This window comes from Rhipicephalus sanguineus, chromosome 1 (genome assembly GCF_013339695.2).
Source record: "Rhipicephalus sanguineus isolate Rsan-2018 chromosome 1, BIME_Rsan_1.4, whole genome shotgun sequence".
In the NCBI taxonomy this organism is placed as follows: Eukaryota; Metazoa; Arthropoda; class Arachnida; order Ixodida; family Ixodidae; genus Rhipicephalus; species Rhipicephalus sanguineus.
In genome coordinates this window covers 300725391-300745195 of record NC_051176.1, presented here as the reverse complement: position 1 = coordinate 300745195, position 19805 = coordinate 300725391, and the positions used below count along the sequence as shown (strand labels likewise).

General features: G+C 48.6%; 1 protein-coding gene across 1 annotated transcript in view; it reads left to right on the top strand.

Moving 5' to 3' along the window:
- Positions 1–3865: 3865 nt before the first annotated feature.
- LOC119379367 (rho-related BTB domain-containing protein 1) overlaps positions 3866–19805 on the top strand; it is a 169994-nt gene continuing 154054 nt past the window's right edge. Inside the window, exon 1 of the mRNA XM_037648676.2 lies at positions 3866–3927. Within this exon, the coding sequence (XP_037504604.2) occupies positions 3878–3927 (50 nt within the window). The 5' untranslated portion in view covers positions 3866–3877. The remainder of the gene's footprint in view (positions 3928–19805) is intronic.

Sequence of the window (19805 nt, the reverse complement as noted above, 5' to 3'; positions counted from 1 at the left end):
CTTGTATTTGGGTCAGTGAAACAGAAAAAGAATATCCAGAGAAGATTCATACTTCAAGTTTAACCTACACTTGTAAAATCTAAACGCAGGAACAATAATGAAATTTAAAAAATCTTCTATAGCAAGGAAAAAAAAATTAAGAGGAGCGGCTTATCTTTAAGTGCTTTGCTTTTTGGCGTTTGCATGCTCTGTCTGTGTTTAGCCCCTTAATGTAAAAATGAAGTCGCGTAACAACATAGAATTGGATTATTTTTTGAGAGAGCATTGAGGCATGGCTTCGGCACCCAACCTCTTGCCAAAGCCTTCTTTCACAATGGTCAGCACATCTAAAATGCTGTCTGCATGGAGTTCTTCACATGAAAAGCAGCCCGTGAACAAGTCTTGCTACCAATCTACATTATTCACAACTACAGGAACTGAAAAATGAAACGTATTGACGAAGCAATGCTCGGCCGAAAACCTGCAGCGACGACGAAACACAGCAGCAGCCCTACAGCAGCGGGGCGAAGGCGCGAAGGCTCCCATTGCTGACGATGGTAGCGCCGCCACGCGGGCACTCAGGAAAACGAAAACTCGTTTACATTTTTTGCGCCGCGGCAACGTACCCTCTCCCCGGAGAGTGGGCTCACTACCCAATATTCTAGAACACTATAATATCGTCCGCTTCACGACTTTAAAACTAAATGCTTCAGTTTCCGTTTATTTTTTATTGTTGCATTTACAATTACAGAAACAAAATGTTACTTAATTGCGCGTTTCTTTGTATTTTATGTCCACTTCACGTCACGTTTCGCAAGCATTTCATGCGTTTGCGTCATCATTGTGTACACGTCACGCCTACGTCAAATTCGACAGAAAATGGCGGAAGTCCAGGATAGCACCCCTGAGCTAGTTGTTAAGTGTTAAGACAGGACGTGCAAACATGGACACAAGAGATAAGTCAAAAGAGTGAACAGTTATTTCTCACGTAGACCGCCACGCGCACCTGACTGATAGGTATCGCCTCTTGCCTGGGAATGCACAGATACTTATTTGTGTCTACCTTCTTTTCCGCCGCTGTATGATTTTTTAGTTGTTAGCGGCGCTTGTGGTGTATTGATTACTCTCTTGTGTCCGTGTTTGCACGCCCTGTCTTTTTAAAGGGCCCCAAACTGGCCTCCAAAAATACAAAAAAATGCGGGCACTTTGCACTAAGTCGCGCAAAGCTTGGCACAGCGAAGCACGGGCCCGTCGCCGCTCGTACTCCCCGTCGACCGACACGTCTAGCTTCGAGATGCGCGGCGTCCTCCTCGGGAGTACGCACTTTCTTCGGACGCCCCATGACACTCTGCACACGATCGGGCGCAGCCAGGTCACTATAGACCAGCCACTATACACCGGAGGTTGCGCGGAACGTCTCCGTCGGTAGGCTTGGCTTAGCTACTACTGCGCCTGCGCGGCTTGGCCCGGTGGTGCGGTATCTGGTCGCTAGACGACGCGATGGTTCCTCCCTCTTTCTTTCTAAAATTCTATCTTTTTTCTCTCTCTTTTCGTTGATGTTCTCTCTGTCTCTCTTTTTCGTTCTGAATTTCTTTCGCTCTATTTATCTCTTTCTCATTCTTTCTGTGCTACGCTTTACTCTCTCTTCGTTCCTCCTTTCCCTCCTCCTCACCATCACATCTCTCCTCCTCACGCTCACTTCCCTTTCCCACCCGTGTGCTACATATATGTATACTATACAAGGGTGTACATACACTATGCTATGCTAGCGCGTCTGAATAGGGTACGACGCTCGCCTTCGGATTGAGGGTACGCGGGCTCGAATCCGGCTTCGTGAAGAATCTTTCTTTATATCTTTCTTTTCGCCTCTGTTTGTTCCTCACTTTCTTTCTCTCCCTCTCTCTCTGTGTACTCGTTCTCTCACACCTCAGGGTTATTACGTACAGGCCACGCCGTAGTGGGATTTGCCCAAATTATGTGGCACATGCCCGTTCATGATGATGATAGTTTTCGTGCACGGTCACACTTTACGACAAGCTAGAACAGCTTCGCTGTTAAATAACGAGCGCGCTATTCTCTCTTGGCGTTTCTCGTCTTTTTGGCGCACTTAGTGACGACAGAACGGTGATTCACGTTACATCATTGGGGTACATACTCTCGATTGGTGCACATGCAAGAAATATCACTTTGCCATGCAGTCGCCCACCCGTTCTTCCTTGTCTCGCTCGACCATTATGCGCGATCAAATGGCTTCGCTCCATTTTATGCGTTTCCGACTGCGCAAGCGGAGACAACAGGGTGTAGCCGACAAGCGCGAAATCCTCATAGGCTCAACGCTTAGTGCTGACATTGTATGCCTCCTTTATAAAGAAATAAGTGGCGAGGAGTTTTGTCCTGTAAGAAGGGTAGTGAAGGCGAGAACGAAACCAATGGAAAAGGGGCCGGATTATTTGATTCTTCCAACTGACGAACTCTTTACAGAGCAGGCAGTGCAGCTCTCCAGAAAAAAGGCAAAGTCGCATCTACTTTTTCTATATTTTTTCTATTGCGATAGCAATTATGGACACTCTGGAGAGGTTTTCATCGTCGCCGTCAGGTTCCGTATAAAGTCCAAAATGATAACATCGCTCCGCGCATCGTATGTTCTACCGGCGAGTAAAAGCTGGCGAGCGCTGGTGAGGAACACGGCTGAAGCAAAGATGGAACAAGCTGGTCATCGTCGCACGGAGGGCGCATGCAATAACATCAGCCCGCGTGAGAGGCCTGCCGTCGATTGCTTCTCAATCAGAAAGGAAACGCACCGCCCGTCTTTCGCTGGACAAAGGAGCATGAAGGGACGCCGGGGGAGGGGGGGATGCGTGGCTTGAATAGCAAGTGTGAACACTCACTATTAGGGCGTGGTCGGCAGCGCTGGCGCGCGTGCTATATCGGCAAACATCAGCAAATGGCCCGTATAACTTTCTACGCGCTGTGATCTCACCGCTTCGTGCTGTGACCACTGATACCACAAACTGCACGAAAACCGCTTCTCTCCCGGGAGCGGCCGTATTCCAATACACCAGCGTTTTGTAGGGTTACGCGAGATCGGATCAAAAAGTTAGCTGCTAGCCAGGGGCGTAGCCAGAAATTTTTTTCGGGGGGAGTTCAACCATACTTTATGTATGTTTGTGCGTGCGTTTGTATGTGTGTATATATATACGCAATCAAAATTGAAAAATTTCGGGGGGGAGTTTGAACCCCCCAACCCCCCCCCCCCTTGGCTACGCCCCTGCTGCTAGCCATATTTCGTATAACATTACATGTTGCTGTCGCATTCACAGCTTCGCTTTTTCGTTGAAAGGTACTTTTTTTATATTCGAGGGACAAATTTCCCTCTCCCCACCAACTCTCGAATCTACCCCCCCACCCCCGCGCCACGCCGCCGCCGATCCGATGAACCCCGCGCCGTACCCACTCCGCCCCCGGTGATATTGGCACCGGCGCACAGGTCTAGTCGTATGTCAAGGTCTGGTCAGGCCCGCGGTAAATCGAAGCCACACATCCGGCACGGCCTCGAGCTGTTTCTATAGTAAAGCTATTCTTGAAAGTTAGTGACGTGTTCTCCGTGTCCTCGTTTATCTTTTTCGCTATAAAGCGTGCCGACCCTCCATATTCTGCACGGATCTGCTGCGGAGGCATCTTCGCTGCTATGGCGAGCTGGGGGATGGCCGACCTCACTTGGCCGCCGTGTTGGGTGTTTGCGCCTCGTCATCGAGATAAGGGCGCTGCTTGAGGGCACGGTGCACGCAAACAGTGGCGCCATAAACGGCAAGATGCGGCTCGGAGCACGCGATAGGCGGTCACTCTCCGGTCTGCCGCAGGACGACAGGGCGTGCTGGCATGTGCTCGGTTTGCGAGGATGTACCGCGCCAACGACGACCGCATCATCGGCCGCCGTTCGTTTGGGAGGTGAGAGAACCACGAGAGCGGATGGACGGAAAACAGTCCAGAGATTCATCGCTACGCGATGAGTGCTACGGTGCCCGTCGTCAGTCTGCTTCGACTGAAGCTTGAAGGCAAACTGCATTTCGCTTGCGCTTCTGAAAAGGAAAAAAAAAAAAAGGGAGCGGTTTATGTGAACAAAAATAATTGCTGCAACGTCGCTAGATCTTCAATTAACAGCGTTCAAATTGCCCCGGGGCAGACGACAGGCACCGCTATCGGTATGCCGCACGCAGCTGCAGCGATAAGGCGGATATGCCGGTAATTCCAGAACCGCAGACTGCGCTGCTGTCCAAATGGTACTTTTCGCCCTTATTATAAAGGCGACAACATTCTGGAAGTGCAGCTGCGCGCGGCGTATCCGTGTGAAGCAGCGAGAAGGAGCATCTGTTCAGGTCACGCAGTGGTTGGCGTCACTTCCGGTGAGCTGTAATGGCGGTTGTTTTGGTAGGGAAAACACGTATTTTTGACGATCGTTTCCGATGCACCTGTTCCTCTCTATGCACCCAAAAGCTTCGGGATGTGCTTTCCTTGTAGCTGCGCTATCATAGAATGTGTATTTTACGCAATGGACAGTTTAGTTGCACGCGCACCCCGTAATATAAATTATTATTATTATTTAACCGCATCGGTGCACAATGGTTGCCGGACATAGCGAAGTTAATCATAAAGGTTTTGCATTCTTTGAGGCATATCTTGTGCTTAGAATGACAGTCATCTGTCTTGCTTGCATTTCTTAGAAGGTCTGCGCTATACCTGAAAGTACCTGTTGCGCACCATCAAAGAGAGGAGTGACGCGCAAGCTGTAGTTGTCAATTTGTTTGCGAACAAGATGCACCCCATATGGTGTAAACTAGGGGTGCGTGAATATTCGAAACTTTGAATAATAATTGAATAGTCCGGACATTTTGATTCGTATTCGATTGGAGAACACACTATTTGGAGTTACATAATATTCGTTTATTATTTTCCTTGAATAAATAGGTGGTGGAGCATAGGTCGGCAAACTCATTCATGAGTCGACTCACTCAGACTCAGATTTGGCCGTGAGTCTGAGTGAGTCATATTTTGGTGAATTTGAGTCCGGTTGAAGAAAATTTTATTGAGTCTGTGTCGGAGGGAGTCCAGTTGGGGAAAACATTGGTGAGTCTGAGTCCGAGTGAGGCTTAAGCGCAAGATATATTTCTTGAATGAGTCTGAGTGAGCTCTGCCTCTTGTTGCCGACTCATCTTCGGCATTACTACCAGCCTTATATCGCCTTACGTTTATATTCAAGTCTATTCACACATATCTCAGCGCACTGGCATTCATGCACCACCTCAATATTTATTGATTAGAGGCGTGAGTTAGGGGAAGGGGTGCCATGACCTCCCCTCGCAAACTTTCATGGGAAGTTCTTGATAATAATATCTCGTGTGAGTCGCGCATTTCATAAAAGTGTCCTTACTGGATTCAAATATGATATATGATGATAACTGGTATTTGAAGGTACAAGATCGAAAGCCGTATCGTAGATCACTGATTATGTGAGATATTGGCGTTAAAGAGGATTGACACCATGATCGAAAAAAGCTAATTTTACGCCAACGGACTCATAAGTCGACTCACTCAGGCTCACTCTGACTCAGGTGAAGCCGTGAGTCTGAGTGAGTCAGGCTGAGTGATATGTTGGTGAGTTTGAATCTTGAGCGAGTCCAGCTGAGAAAAAGTTTAGTAAGCCTGAGTCCGAGTGAGTGCGGTTAAAGAAAATTTTGGCGAGTCTGTGTCCGAGTGAGCCCTCGGAGCAAAATATATTTCTTGAGTGAGTCTGACTGAACTCCAATTTTTTTGCCGACCTATGGGTAGGAGTCCCGTGTGAAAAAGAATGGTGGGCGTGAGAACTGCTTGCTATACGTATACATCAACATGTACACTATGTATGTATAAAGTTACTAAGCACATACATGTGTCATTGTGAATAAGTCCGGTTTTTTTATATCAAACACACCGCGAGCCAGATTCGTAATCCATGCCGCTCCAGAAACATGAAAATATGATATTCGAATTCGAAGCCCGTTTCATAGGAATCGTCCATGGCACGAAAAAGAAAGGTGTCCCCATAGAAGTAGTTGCAGCTTTGCTGGACATTACAGGGGTACTGACACAATATCTCGTGGCCGAGATAGCCTGCGGGATCGATTCCGGTGAGCATGCGTATGTCATCTGCAAAATACCAACACCGAATATAGCTTGGAAGTTATTTTAAATGAATTTTGAAGTTTGCGTGAGCGATCGACATCCTTGCGCTACTGACACCCTCAAAGGGGATACTTGGGGAACCTGTAATTCCCCCCCTCGTGACCACGCTGCAACAAGTTATGATGACGTCATAGCCGCCATGTTTTTTTGCCGCGTTCGCTCCAGCAGCCTACCTCTCGGCGCGCGGCTGCTCGCGAACCGCGCGGAAGTGCGTCACAGTTCTGTGTGCTGACGTGATCGAGCGCTGCACCCGCTAGGTGGTGATAGTTGCACCCGGAGGCTTGTTGTTTTTGAAGCCGAAACTGACACTGGTCGGTAATGAGGAGCCTGTAATTAATTATCTGTCGCGCGCTGCAGCAAACGATGTGCCGTGTTATGACTAAAGGCTCGAACACACGTACGCGTTGCAGCGCGTCAACGCGTGACTTTTTGACGCGGCGTCGCGCCCTCTCCCTATGGGGAGAGAGGGCGCGTGGCTACGCGAAGCTGCGCGCCCTCCCTCTCCACAGGGAGAGGACGCGACGCCGCGTCAAAAAGTCACGCGTTGACGCGCTGCAACGCGTAAAGGCCCGAGCACACGTACGCGTTGCAGCGCGTCAACGCATGACTTTTTGACGCGGCGCCGCGCCCTCTCCCTATGGGGAGAGAGGGCGCGCGGCTACGCGAAGCTGGGCGCCCTCACGCGTTGACGCGCTGTAATGCGTACGTGTGTTCGGGCCTTAAGTGTGTTCGGGCCTTAACAGGCCCCCAGCAACACACTGCAGCAAAAAAAAAAAACGCGAGGCCAAAATGTTTGTGTCAGTACCCCTTTAAGACGTACAATGTGCACATTGTGTGTTTCTATTGCGCCGGTATGACAGCCTCCTACGTAGATCCATCCATGTTGACACGCACTGCGGCATCTTCGCCAAGCATTTTGGTCCGACTTCGTAGCGTGTTTGGCAGCCCGGTATGTTACGACGCACTCAGCTTCACGAACGCGAGAGTCACATTTCTTAGCGTGCGACGCGTGAAAACGTTGCGCTTTCTGCTGGCGTATACCACGGTGGTCCAACGCAATCGTGACTACGCCGCACCACAGCGCTTCGGTGCAGTACTTCGCTGCTCCGCTCCTAGATAGCGGCGCCGTGTCTGTCATAACGTGTTTGCACCGAGAATCCGGCTTCCCTTCGTGGCGTTGTGTTCACTGCGTCTGGTTTCTGTTCTCTAAAGCCATGAAGTCGGAAGTTCGATTGCCCGGTCGGGTGGCTTAGCCAAAGCTTTTCTGAATTTCTTTCTGGCCTGCCCGAATGCCATTTTATTGACGTCAGTTCCGTGACGTAAATGACGTTAGTCGCTTGTTAGTGTACCTCGGCATAAAACACTTTCGTGTTCAAATGAGTGAATTTGGCAGTACCGAAGACATATGCCTGCGGGTGTCTTCAGCATAGCTCTATCGGTGTTTTGCGTCGTCATCAAACGCACACAGATTGTGTATAGGAATGTCAAATTTGAGGTTGCTATTGTTCTTGTATCTTTAAGGGGGACGCGGGGATGAAATCACGAAAATAGCAAACAAAAAATCAATTTTTGGAAAACACTCGTTTTAGCATCTACTGTCCCTTATTTACGTAGTGTCTAAACGATTACGCTGAAAACGCACTCTAAGTGCCCGAAAAAAATAATTTTGTAAGTGAGGTCGGTGAAAAAGAAGGCCAAAATCGCGCTAAATCGACGAAATTCACGGCGTCGTATCTCGTCTTTCCCGCCACCGAGCGCCGCCATCTTGGCGTCGTTTCAAAGCTTAAAGTTCCGCCTTTCCGCTCCCGCCCTTCTCGCTTACAATCACCGCATAGAAAAAGCGCAAACAACAGCAAAAAAAAAAATCTGAGGGCGTTTTGAAGAACCTCGCAATGTACGCGGCGCTCCTGTGGCGGAGCGTGCGACACCGTTGAGAGACACTTTTCTATTGGCTCATTGTTCGTTATTGGTCTGCACTCGTTTGTCTGCACTCGTTGTCTCGTTGTGACAAACGAGTGCCTGCACTCGTTTGTCGTCCCACTGCGCAGTTCGACCAGAATGAACTCGTACCAACTCGCCCAACTCTCCACGTTGGTTACTCGTATTTCTATTGGTTGTTGCCACGGCGACGGAAGCCGTGTCTGATCACTCCGCGGCTGTAAGCACGTGAATCGCCGCTGTTCGAAAGGTGACGCGTGTACGGGAGGCCAATGTGCAAGCCTCTTTAGTTTCGTACGTAGGAAAACGGGGGACGGTATCGCACGCATCGGGCGAGCCAGTGATTAGATTCGGGCGTACCGACTGGGTTGTCGGCACGTCGTATCATCCCTTGCCGGGACGGCAATAAAGCGACAGCGATGTGAACCATAGCGCTTTATCATCAAAACGCTTACTACTTCTCAGATGACGCGCGAGGGCCGCTTTACCGGCTTTACTTCGGGGACGATCTGCCGACGCTTGCTCTCGCGCCGCTCCGCTGAGACCCGAGCTTTGTGCGCGCACGTTCCTGGTCCCGTCCCCACTAGCGGAAGAGCGTTCTCGTTTCACTTAGAAAAGTTAATGTGTGAAAATGCGCGAAGTCGCAGTCAGCTTCGGACTGCCTAGAAGGCGTCGGCTCTTCGGCGCGGGTGCGGTTTAAGAAATGAATCCTTGGCGTTAATAGTTGACAGGGGTGATCGCAAAGCTTCATCAAACTAATACACCACTATTTAGGCCGCCTGACGACGCGTGCCACGGCCGCAAACGTATAGTGATACAGTCCAATGTTTACGTGCAGCCTGGTGCACTTGCGTTCCAGAGGAGTGCATAAAAGCGTCTGCGGTAAACGATAGAGGGTAATAAACTTCCGAAATCAGGCCAAATTAAGAAGTAGAGGCCCAAAAGATTGCCTCCTGGCAAGTACACCAATTATTACTGTCGTGGCACACTTTAGCATAGGGTCAACTGCAGCCAAAACTTTGTTGTCCATTTTCTCAGAAGAGTTTTTTGTGCCTGCCACTTCGCTTGTGGAAAGCATATCACAACTATGGCTGGAACGATTTTTATGCTGTTTGTTTTACTGTAATCCGTAGAATGTGATGTACTTCAACACAGTCTTCAAATTTTTGTTTAGACTTTCATTCTTTTCTTATTTCATAATTACTGCAATGCACGGTTAGCTGAGATACATGCATTTGAATGTAATGTTCAGCAGAAGATTATTAGAGCTGTAAAAAAAATCCAACACTGTCTTTAAGTAAAAACAGTATGTGAGCAAAGATACAAAGTAGTTCTAGCCTCCTAGCATGTTTCATCACTGTGCCAGGCTTTCCACCAGCATGGAACTTGTAAATTCTTAGAAAACAAGAAATAATGAATATAATTTCATCAAAATTTAATCTTATCTCTTTAATATGATTTGCAGTGTGTGTGCCAAATTTCAGCACTCTGTCAAAAAACAAAACGTTACTAACGAGCCCCGCGTCCCCCTTTAGATGCTCGGTGTCTCCACTGGGAACGATAGCTGTGACGATAAAGTTGATGCGAATTTTTCAACAAACTCAGACCGCAGCTATACGAAGTGCATCATCTTGAATCCCGGCCGCGGCGGCCGCATTTTCGACGGAGGCAAAAACGCTTGAGGCCCGTGTACTTAGATTTAGGTTCACGTTAAAGAACACCAGATGATCAAAATTTCCGGAGCCCTCCACTACGGCGTCTCTCATAATCAAATCGTGGTTTTGGGACGCTAAACTCCAACGATTATTATAAGTGCATCATCTTATCAATCTTTCAACGGGATTTATGAGAATGTTGTGCTTGAAGATATGTCTTCACTAACAAACGCGTATCGTGCTCTGTGCAGATGACTACAAAACAAGAAAAACAATATATATTTTTTAATTCATGATTTATCGTGTGTTTATAAAGCTCCGCCTTGCAAATCCCGCTGCATGAATCGACACTCTTACCGATGCAAAAATATAATAAGTCAACAGAGCTAATGGTTCCGTGTAAATGACGTAGCCATAACATTGCGCCGATACAGCTCCCAGCTGTGACAGGCTTTTCCTATCATTCCTCTAAGGTGCTACGGAATGAAGGGTTCGTTTAGGTAGGCTAACTGGAATAATGCAATAAAGTTACACCTATAAGATTGGGCAGCGTGGTGCACTCGATTCATGTGACCCATAATGGCGTTAATTCTGCGCTGAGCGTGATCAGAACCCGGCCGCGTTTTTGTATAGAATGCTCTAACGCTTAAAAGGATAGTCTGACGTGCTAGTCGTACAGGCGCGGTTACGTCTCTGTAGAGCGCGCGAGCAGCCGGTTTTGTAGCGTTAGCTACACTTGCCTAGCCGGAGCCGATTTCGCGTGGAGCGTCATGAGCCGTGCTGCGCATGCGCGAGGATCAGTGATGTCACACAGCTGGGTCACCGGAGCTGGCATCTCACGCGCTCTCCGACACCGCCGCGCGCGGCTCGCCGCTGCTGGTCTGCGCGTTCGGGAGGAGTGGCGTCGTAGGCGCGGAAGACACGCTGGCGCCGGCGCGCGCGCAGACTCCGCCACCGCCGCGTGCGCCTCGCCGCTGCTGGTCTGCGCCGCATTCGAGAGGAGTGACGTCGTAGACACAGTGGGCGCCGGCGCGCGCGCAGCTACTCGCCTTCGCTGTGCAGTCGCCGTCTGACACTGCGCTGGGGCCGCTTGATGGCGCCTCTGACTGGCGTTTGCAGGTGGGTAACGCCATGGAGAAGGAGAGCGCAAATGCTTCTCGACGGCGCAGAAGAGCCGAGAAGCTTATCTCATCGGATCCCGAAGTAGTTGCCTGGCAATTAGCGGTTCAGCGTACGAAGAATAAACAGAAGAAGGCTAATAATCCTAGACAATCTGGAAAGCTAAGAATAATCAGCTGAACCTTTGCTAACGCTACGTATCCTGGCATAGCCGAGCTAAGCCACTACAAATTTTTTTTTTTTTTTTTTGCTCTGCGGGGCGACACCTTGAGGCAGTTTTGGGCTCTGACGTAGTGTGTCAGGAGCATGTGCGGCCTAGTTTTCAGGCTGACCACGTAAGAGCCCGAAAATGCCTCAAGGTGTCGACCCGCAGAGCAAAAACCAGCTGCTCGCGCGCTCTACACAGATCTGACCGCGGCTGTACTGCATTACGTGATTTATCGTATATAGTCACATTAATTACGGGTGTATTGATTACATGCAAAAAGTAATTTAAGCACAATTTGAAATGGCCAGCAGACAGCAAACCCGCAAATCAATTGCAATGGTAACCCGCGGCGGCCATTTAAATTGCTGCAGGATTTAGGGGTCTGCACTGGAGTGCGCAGTCTGTATGCGATACAAATTTCTGGCGCGAAGACTTAACTAGGAATGCACTGCACCGCCGCCACCGCCACGTGATTGCGACAGGTGTGCCGATGGAGTTTGAGCGAGGGAAAGTCTGCGGCGACGATAGCGGTGCCAGTGTGTCCAAAAAGTGAGCTCCTCGGGTCAGCGCATTTCCATTTCTGCCCCAAACACTAGCTCACGTACGAGCGCTGTTGCGCAGCGTGCGCCCAATCAATGCGGCAACCACAAGTGCGTGCCGCCGGGCGGTCATCACACATTCGGCGCTCGGCGGCTGCGCAGCGGTGCGGAAAAAGGGGATCTGCTGACGACCCCGCGTGCGCGCGCCGCCGCTAAGCGATGATGGAAGTTCCAAACACGTTTTTTGGCCCTCACTGCGGTGGTGGAGATATGTTGTACAGCGGCTCACTCGTTCGCTGTCATACAGTAGCCTCACGTCGTGCCTGATATCATTTCCAGAGAAAGGAAAAGTTAAACATCTTTGCCAAGTCGAAACGACGATCCCCTTCGAAATCATGATTGCTTGTCATCGCCAATTTCTGTCTGAAATGATAAACTAGGATCGGCTATGCGTGTTAATAGAACAAATAATTACGCGTGCTTGTCTACACACGTTTTGGACTTGTGTGAAGCGAAGCCTTTAGGAAGCGATTATTCTATATGCACCTCGTCAACGAAGGCTCCCTGAGCGCCGCCATAATCCTCTCTGGGCAGTTGCTAATGTGCGTGACCCCCTAAAACGCACTGCCGAGGTTGTGACGTCAGCTTTTGTACTGCCGTGCAGCAGTCCAGAAAGGAGGTGATCCTTCTCTCCGCTTGCAGCATAGCGATTCCGACCGCCCGGCAAATGGGCAAGACGCAGAGACTGCCACCACGTGACGACTGCGCATCTCTCGTAAGCCGGCCCAATTTTCGTCACGACCTCTCTGGCCCTGTTTACTGTTTCACTATACCGGCTCACCTCCTTCCGCGACAGAGCAGATGCGTCTAGTAAACTCCGAAAAACAACAAAAAAAAAAGGCTTAAACTGCTTTAAGCGATAATTTGTACTCACGAAGGCGTATCTCCGTTGCAGTGATCGTAGTACCTTCTCACGTTTTCCAAGGTAACTGCGCAAACAAAGCCGTCCATTGGCACACAGAGCATACCGTATAATACAAGATGGGGATACATGCCGATTCGTTATGCAAGTACAGTCCCGCGTGTGAGCTGTCCGGCCAGACGATAAGCTAAGTGCGGTAGGGAAGAAAGCTTCCATTATTTGAAAGAGGCTATCCAAACAGTAAAACTGACTAGCCCGCCCTGTTAGTCAGTGAGAAGGGCCGGGCATTCCAGGAACAGTCGCGCAGCACGCTCTTGTCCTTTGCCAATGCAACGACGGAGCTTGTTCATTCATTGTAGCGAACGCCGACCGTAGCCGAGCTTGGGTTCGTGATTGACTGGAGCTACTCTTCGAAGAGGATGCTTTAAACAAACCTTGCTCTGCCGGGTGCAATTTCTGCGAGATGCGTTCTGGCCGACCTCCACGTTTTGTATTCGCAGTGTGTGCAGCTGGCGTTGATTGATCTGGTGGTAGTGCGTCATACTGATGAGGAAAAAATAAAGATGCGACTAAAAAGAAAGACAAGAAACAAATCCCCGTTCGAAACCAACTCCTCCCGCTTTTTTTGTTTTGTTCATACTTCTCGCTTCGCTTCTCGTTCTGCGTCGAAGCCAGCTGCCATCCGTGCTTAAAATGAGCCCGTTCCTGAAAGTAGCTGTTGGCAGACTTATAGGCGCGAGGTTGTTGGCCGAGCAGTGACTCTACTGAAATCCGCTTCGTCCCGGCCGTCGTGAAATTCGGGACCAACGTGGTAATCACAGACCGACGGCGCTCTTTTGAGGAGCAGTGACGATATATGGACTGGACACCGCGAATCACTGACTTGTAATCTAGGATTCCGGGAAGAGTTGCTACCGCTACTTTTAGCATGAACATGGGAGACGTATGTGTGCCTCTGCGATCTTGCCTTTGTTTCATTATTAGCCGACCAGTGGTGATAAACAAAGAAGAAAAAGTACGGCTGTTAATACGAGACGTGAATGATGAAAGTGCACCGAGTTGCCTTACTTCGCTCTTCTCATTTCGGATCGCCTTGTTGATTCTGATGTTAATAAACATTATTTGAGGACGTATTTCACTGCAGATTCGTCGTATGGTGGGAAATATTCTCATTTGGCTTAAAATTTCTGCCGTACGTTTTCAAGCTTTCAGTGCATTGAGACCAGAGGGAACTGTCAGAGTATACAAAACAGAAGTATTTAGATCAGGGCACCCAGGCGTCAGGGGACGCGAACTCCCTTGTAGATCATTTGTGTTCTTTTGTACGCTCTGCGGCTTGCATTCCCGAACGCTTGGGCACTCTCAACCCTGGCATGTAGCCAGGGTTTCTATCCGGTATCACGCAACCTCCAGACAACCACCAGCAATCACCCCAAACCAACGGGCTAACAGAGCGATTTCATCGCACACTCTCCGACATGATAGCCATGTACATTGAGCCATACCACACAAACTGGGACGCAATTTTGCCATTTGTAACTTTTTCATATAATACCGCCGTACAAGGCACAACTGGCTACGCGCCATTCTACCTTGTCTGTGGCCGATCTTCCCTCCTTGACCGCCCCTGTCACTCCATCTGCATCCTCCACTGAACAATATGTGTCCTCCACTGTCGCCAGCTCGCCCGAGTGAGGCAAGACAACAGCACCGCAAGAATCTCCATGACGCATCTCACAGCGCTGTGTTCTTCCACCCCGACGACGAGGTGCTACTCCAGACACCAGTTCGCACTCCTGGCTTGTGCGACAAATTTCAATTTCGGTTTCTTGACCCATACGCAGTCTTGGAGCAGACCTCTCCCGTTAATTATCGCGTCGAACCTGTTACTGCTCCAACTGACCGGCGCCGTCGCGGTACCTAGATTGTGCATGTATCTCGTATGAAGCCTTTTACAAGGCGTTCTCCGTACCTTTAAGTTGCGGCCAGGATGGCCGCTTGCACACGGGGGAAATTAGTGTGGGCATTTATGAGGCCCTTCTTCATCATCTGTACATTATCATCATCACATGGTGTTCTTCATCATCTTCGCTTGTGGGGACACATCTTGAGATTGTTCTGTGATCGGTTCGCCAAGTCTCGAAGGCTTATTAAAGGCGTGTCAATTGCGACGTCACAATATTTTATCTTTTTATTTACAATACTGCCAGCCTCTACTGAGACCATAGCAGGTGGGCACTATGTACAGATACCATGAATACTCATCATATTGACCAATCAGCAATACAGAAAAAAAAGAGTAGCATCAACTTTGCTCTTTATACATATGCAATTTACACTACATAACATATAAACAAAATACGAGTACATATAAATGGCAGATAAACATCATAAGCTGCATACGCGACTACATACACAATGTACAAGTACATATGCTTGTTGCATGAATAATGTTACTATCAAATTGAACATGCTATGAGATTTTTTCAATGTTTGACTCAAACTGAGACAGTGACTCAGTGTTAGTGACGAGAAGCGCTAACATATTCCATTCACGGACGGCAACCGGAAAAAAGGAATATTTAAACACATCACTGTTGCATTTGTACTCTACTAATGTGTTTGTATGTTTGTGTCTGATAGCTCGAGTTTGTGAGTAAGAAATATAATTTGCATTGAACCTCTGAGGAAGCCATGGACTTAACATGCCAAGTTTCAGGAAATGTCATTGAGCAAATGTCCCCAAAATACAACAAAAATCAAGTTTGAAGTGAGTGACGTCGGCGTAAAATTTAAAAATAGAACTTTGACCTTCATTTTTTCTCCTCTATTAATAAACTTACGATAGTGAAATTAATGGCATTCGAGTTCTCAGAGTACACTTAGTCTAAACCGATTCATTGTTTCACTATAGTGTTCCTTTAATAACTGAGCAAGGTCCAAGCCCGGACCGACCCGAGCCCGCCACCTCAAACCCGGCTCTAAGCCCGGAGTTTCAGACCCGAGCCCGGCCCGGGCCCGCCGTGAAAACTACTTTGCCCGGCCCGGGTTTTCGGATAGGCCCGAGCCCGTGCAGTGCTCTAGGTCACGCATATTTACAACAGCCCAGAGGAGATTATGACGGCACCATGGGAGCCTTCATTAGAAAGGTGCACAGAAACATGCTTAGACATGTATATGTGTTCTGCGAACGTCTCATTTTCTAGGTATTCCTGGCGCCGCATGGAAAATTATGTCGTCAACTCGGCCTTTTTTCACTACTTAGGCTGACGTGGGCATCAAAATACTTGCTTTTGAGGCTGTTTTGGGGCAGTTCGGCGCAATTTTTGCAATTTTTATGCTTTTGGAGCAAGTTGGCGCAGGAAAACGGAATCGTATCAAAAATGTGCAATATGCGCAGCTGTCTCACCCCTGAAGTCATTTTTATTTCTTCGAAGCTCTTGATATATTGCTATCGTCGTTGCAGCTTCGAATCTTTTTCGACGTCTTCATTGTGGCTCGTTCGACCGGAGGGGGAGCGATTACAACGGCTCCGCAGTATTTTATTCGTGTCTAATGAAAACAGCGCGCACATGCCAAGCCATTTCATTTCTGATAAAGTTGATATCAGTCGTGTTTTGATGTGAGCTTGTCCAGCGCGGAAAGAACGTTTGCGTAACCGGCGCCGACCACTGTCGCTTTCTATTCTCGGCTGTCGCTTTCGTCGATCGTGCCCGTTTTACGGTGTATTCATTACCGGTGGTTTGACTCACGGCGGATACGAGGTCAGGTGCGGCGCAGTTGGACACTGTAAGACTGGCTGAATGACGAGACGTCTCGAAGCAACGCCGTATCCCCGAGAGACGCCGAATGGCTGATCTGTTTTGACCACCTGGGATTCCTCGTTAAGCTCCCAAAGTGAGCTGCGCGGTTAGTTTTTCTTTTCTTTTTCTTTCCACACCCATCGAACGTTGTTGTTGTGGCAGAGAATCGAGCCCGCGTCTTCCGTGTATGGCAGCATACCACTACCGCTGAAGCTCCGCGACAAGTAACATTGCGAAACTGGTCGCTTGTACACGTAGGGTGTAGGCGTCTGAGAACAGCTTGCTCCAACAGAGGTGTAATTCACAACCGTGGGACACTCCTGTGGGATGGAGTAAACTTTGCTATCACGGGACAACCGGCGTTCTCTCCTTTACTTTTCGTGGCTACACCTGAAAACGTTTACTATTTGTGCCCTATCCGGTTCCCGAACAATATACGTTACTAGAGAGTTTTAGTTTAGCGCGCGCAAACCTGTACGTACGCAACGGGCTGCGCGCTGCGTACGTTAGGGTTGAGGTTGTCTCCTACATTTTTAGTTCACCGTACGCAACAACCGAAACGTCGACTGCGTCTAGGCGTCAGCACCTTCGTCTGGATGGATGCTATGAGCGTCCCCTTTATAACGGGGCGGCGACAAGTGTGCCACCAGACTCGTCTCGGCGTGTTTTTCTGCGCCATCTATTGGCTAAGAAATAAACTACAATAGCCGATCATAGTTGACACAAGTCAAGGCAAGATTTTACGATGGCGCAAATTTTGTTGAGGTGATCCGTGGTGAACGGTGACGGTTGGTACGACTTCTACGAGGCGAGCAGCAGCGAGGGAGGAAAAATGCCTTCCAGCATCCTTTCGAATCAGCGCCTTTTGGCCACTCTTTCATGGGAAGAGATAGACGAAAACGGAAACGAACAAACAGCATTTTATTACGTCTTTTGATGCACGGAAGGTTCTTTTTTTTATTGCTGCTAGTTTGATTACTAGTGATTAATTGTAGGCAGACTCTCTCACGTCATCGGGATCATTTTCAAAATGTGCCGCTCGTGGCGCTCATCGTGCGATACATTTAGCTTAACTTCTTGGTAAGTAGAACACTGCTGTTGATAATATTGCCGTTTTAGACGTTGTCATACATTGAGATTTCATTCTGACATAAATTGTTATTTGCCTTTAGTGTCCCTTTAACACACCGCGAGGTGGCGATCTTAGCCCAAGCGTCGTAAACGCGTCGGCTTCGCTCATAGCATCACGTTAATCCAAACCAAAAATAGCTCTGCGACGCGCGCCTGCCACTGCGTTACACTGCGTTCCCCGCTCACGCGTTCGCCTCGAGAAAAATCGCGGCCGGGGGGCGGCACGACGCGCTTTGCGTTTCCCTCTAGTCCGGCCGTGGTGTTCAATCACATTTTAACATGCCGCGGGATGGCGACCAAGTCCTGCATCCAATATGCGACGCTCTTCTGGCTATCACACCTCGTTCTCTGATTACGCTTTCACCGTTAACTACTACAGCTACCACAAGGTTTTGTGTAATCATTTAACATGGACGTTAGTCGTCGGGATGGAGATGTACCACCAATCATCAAAGTGGGTACATCCACGGTAAACGGTACTATAGCTGCCAGACATCAATATACATTGTGCAAACTCTCTTAATCAATGTACAGTAAACACACAGTTACTTCTGTAAGGGCACGCTTTACCTTCGTGTTATTCCGATTCCTATGGCGGAGGGATCAACCATCTTTTTTTTTTTCCACTTCATCGCTGCACAGTGTGGCAGTTTTCCTCTAGATGGCTTATTACGAAATGCAAGTCATTTAGTTACATTTCTCTCTGCACCAAACTTTTCGTGGAAGAAGTGGTAACTGGTTCCATGGTTTCGTCAAATGCTAATACGCTTTCAAACGTCTTTTGCGTTTAGATATCAAGTATTTTAGTTAATAAAGCTAGACAACGTGTTTTGAAAGTTCATTTCGTACTATAGAGGAAGGTTTATGAAGATATTACCAGTATTTTTGCATCTGCAGCTATGTATGGCAAAGGTGTAAGCAAAGCGCACTCTGATAGTTCCTTTGTCTTATTTTTTGTAATCCGATCATCACTGCCAGTCTTCTCGAATAAAATGTTGGCGCGCATTTCGCGCTGCGTGCGCGGAAGACGTGCAAATACTCACGTTCGGCTCATCGTCATTACTATTATTATTGTTATAATTAGTATTGGTATTGTTTATTCCCCTTGTTATCATTAAAGGATCAACCGCAGTTAAGGAGAAAAAAAACATTCTGTTGACCGCGCCGTAACTGAAGAACGGCGTTCAGGGTCGAAAATTCCTTTCAGCAAAGGCGTGCGATTGCACATCTGTAGTATTAGAGCCATTTTGACACGAACGTCTAATCACGAGACATGCAACTGAACACAATCTTCAATAACTTGATGTGCGTGTGGATCCGAAGCTGCAGAAGGGCAACTCTACTGCCATATCGATGCTCTTCAACTTGATTTCAAAAGTTAGATTGGCCTTCCGCTGCTTGAAAGTTTTCGAAGCTTTAGAATAGCGTAATTATCTATGCGCTGCTATTTCACCCTTCTGCAGCCGTCAGTTTGCGCGCACATTTTCGCTCGATAATATGGAGAGAATAATTGGGCGGCCGCGTGGCTTCCCGTCGCGTGACAGACTGTGCGAGTGAAGGTCACTTTCGCGGCTGGACAATCGAACGGCGCAGGAAGCGCGTGGCGAGTGATGATGATGATGGCTGCCGTAATTCGCTTCGCGTGCAGCTCCCATTCATGCGGCGGCCGGATCGAAGACTCCGCGGTTCTCTATTTCGGGAGAGCCGAATTCCGCCGCACGGCTCGGGCACGCAACGCGGCCGCCAGTTTGTTTTCGACGATTCATTTTGCCGCCCACTTAGCCGCATTATTTGTGTGTCATCCATGTTGTCTTATTTATACAAAGGAGGCATACCAGCCACGCCATGAATAGAATGAGAGCGAGATATATTCGATTGAGTGCGACTTTCGATTTCGGGCTTCCAGAATTCGCATCCATTACAGTTGACCTCCAAGTGCAATCGCTCCAACGTGCCGAATATGGCGTGGAACCGTTTCGGAACACCGTGAACACCCATAAGACAATACCACACAATGAGTTGTTGTTGTTTGCCAACTTATTGTCGTCCATTGCGGCAAATTACGAATTCACTTTTCGACATGTAATCGGTTTGTCTTGGAAAGTTGGTCTTTTCTTGAATTGAGTCTTGGAGCACATTTACCTCATTTGAAGGTATCGTTCAGCAAACGGCCGAGGACTTGTACTTGGACGAGGGTCATATCTGGCGTAGGAGCGGCCAAGCGCTGCTCTCCAATGGCTTTTCGCGCCAAAGTGCTTTTTCGCTTGTCGATTTTCGCTGGGATCTCTAGGC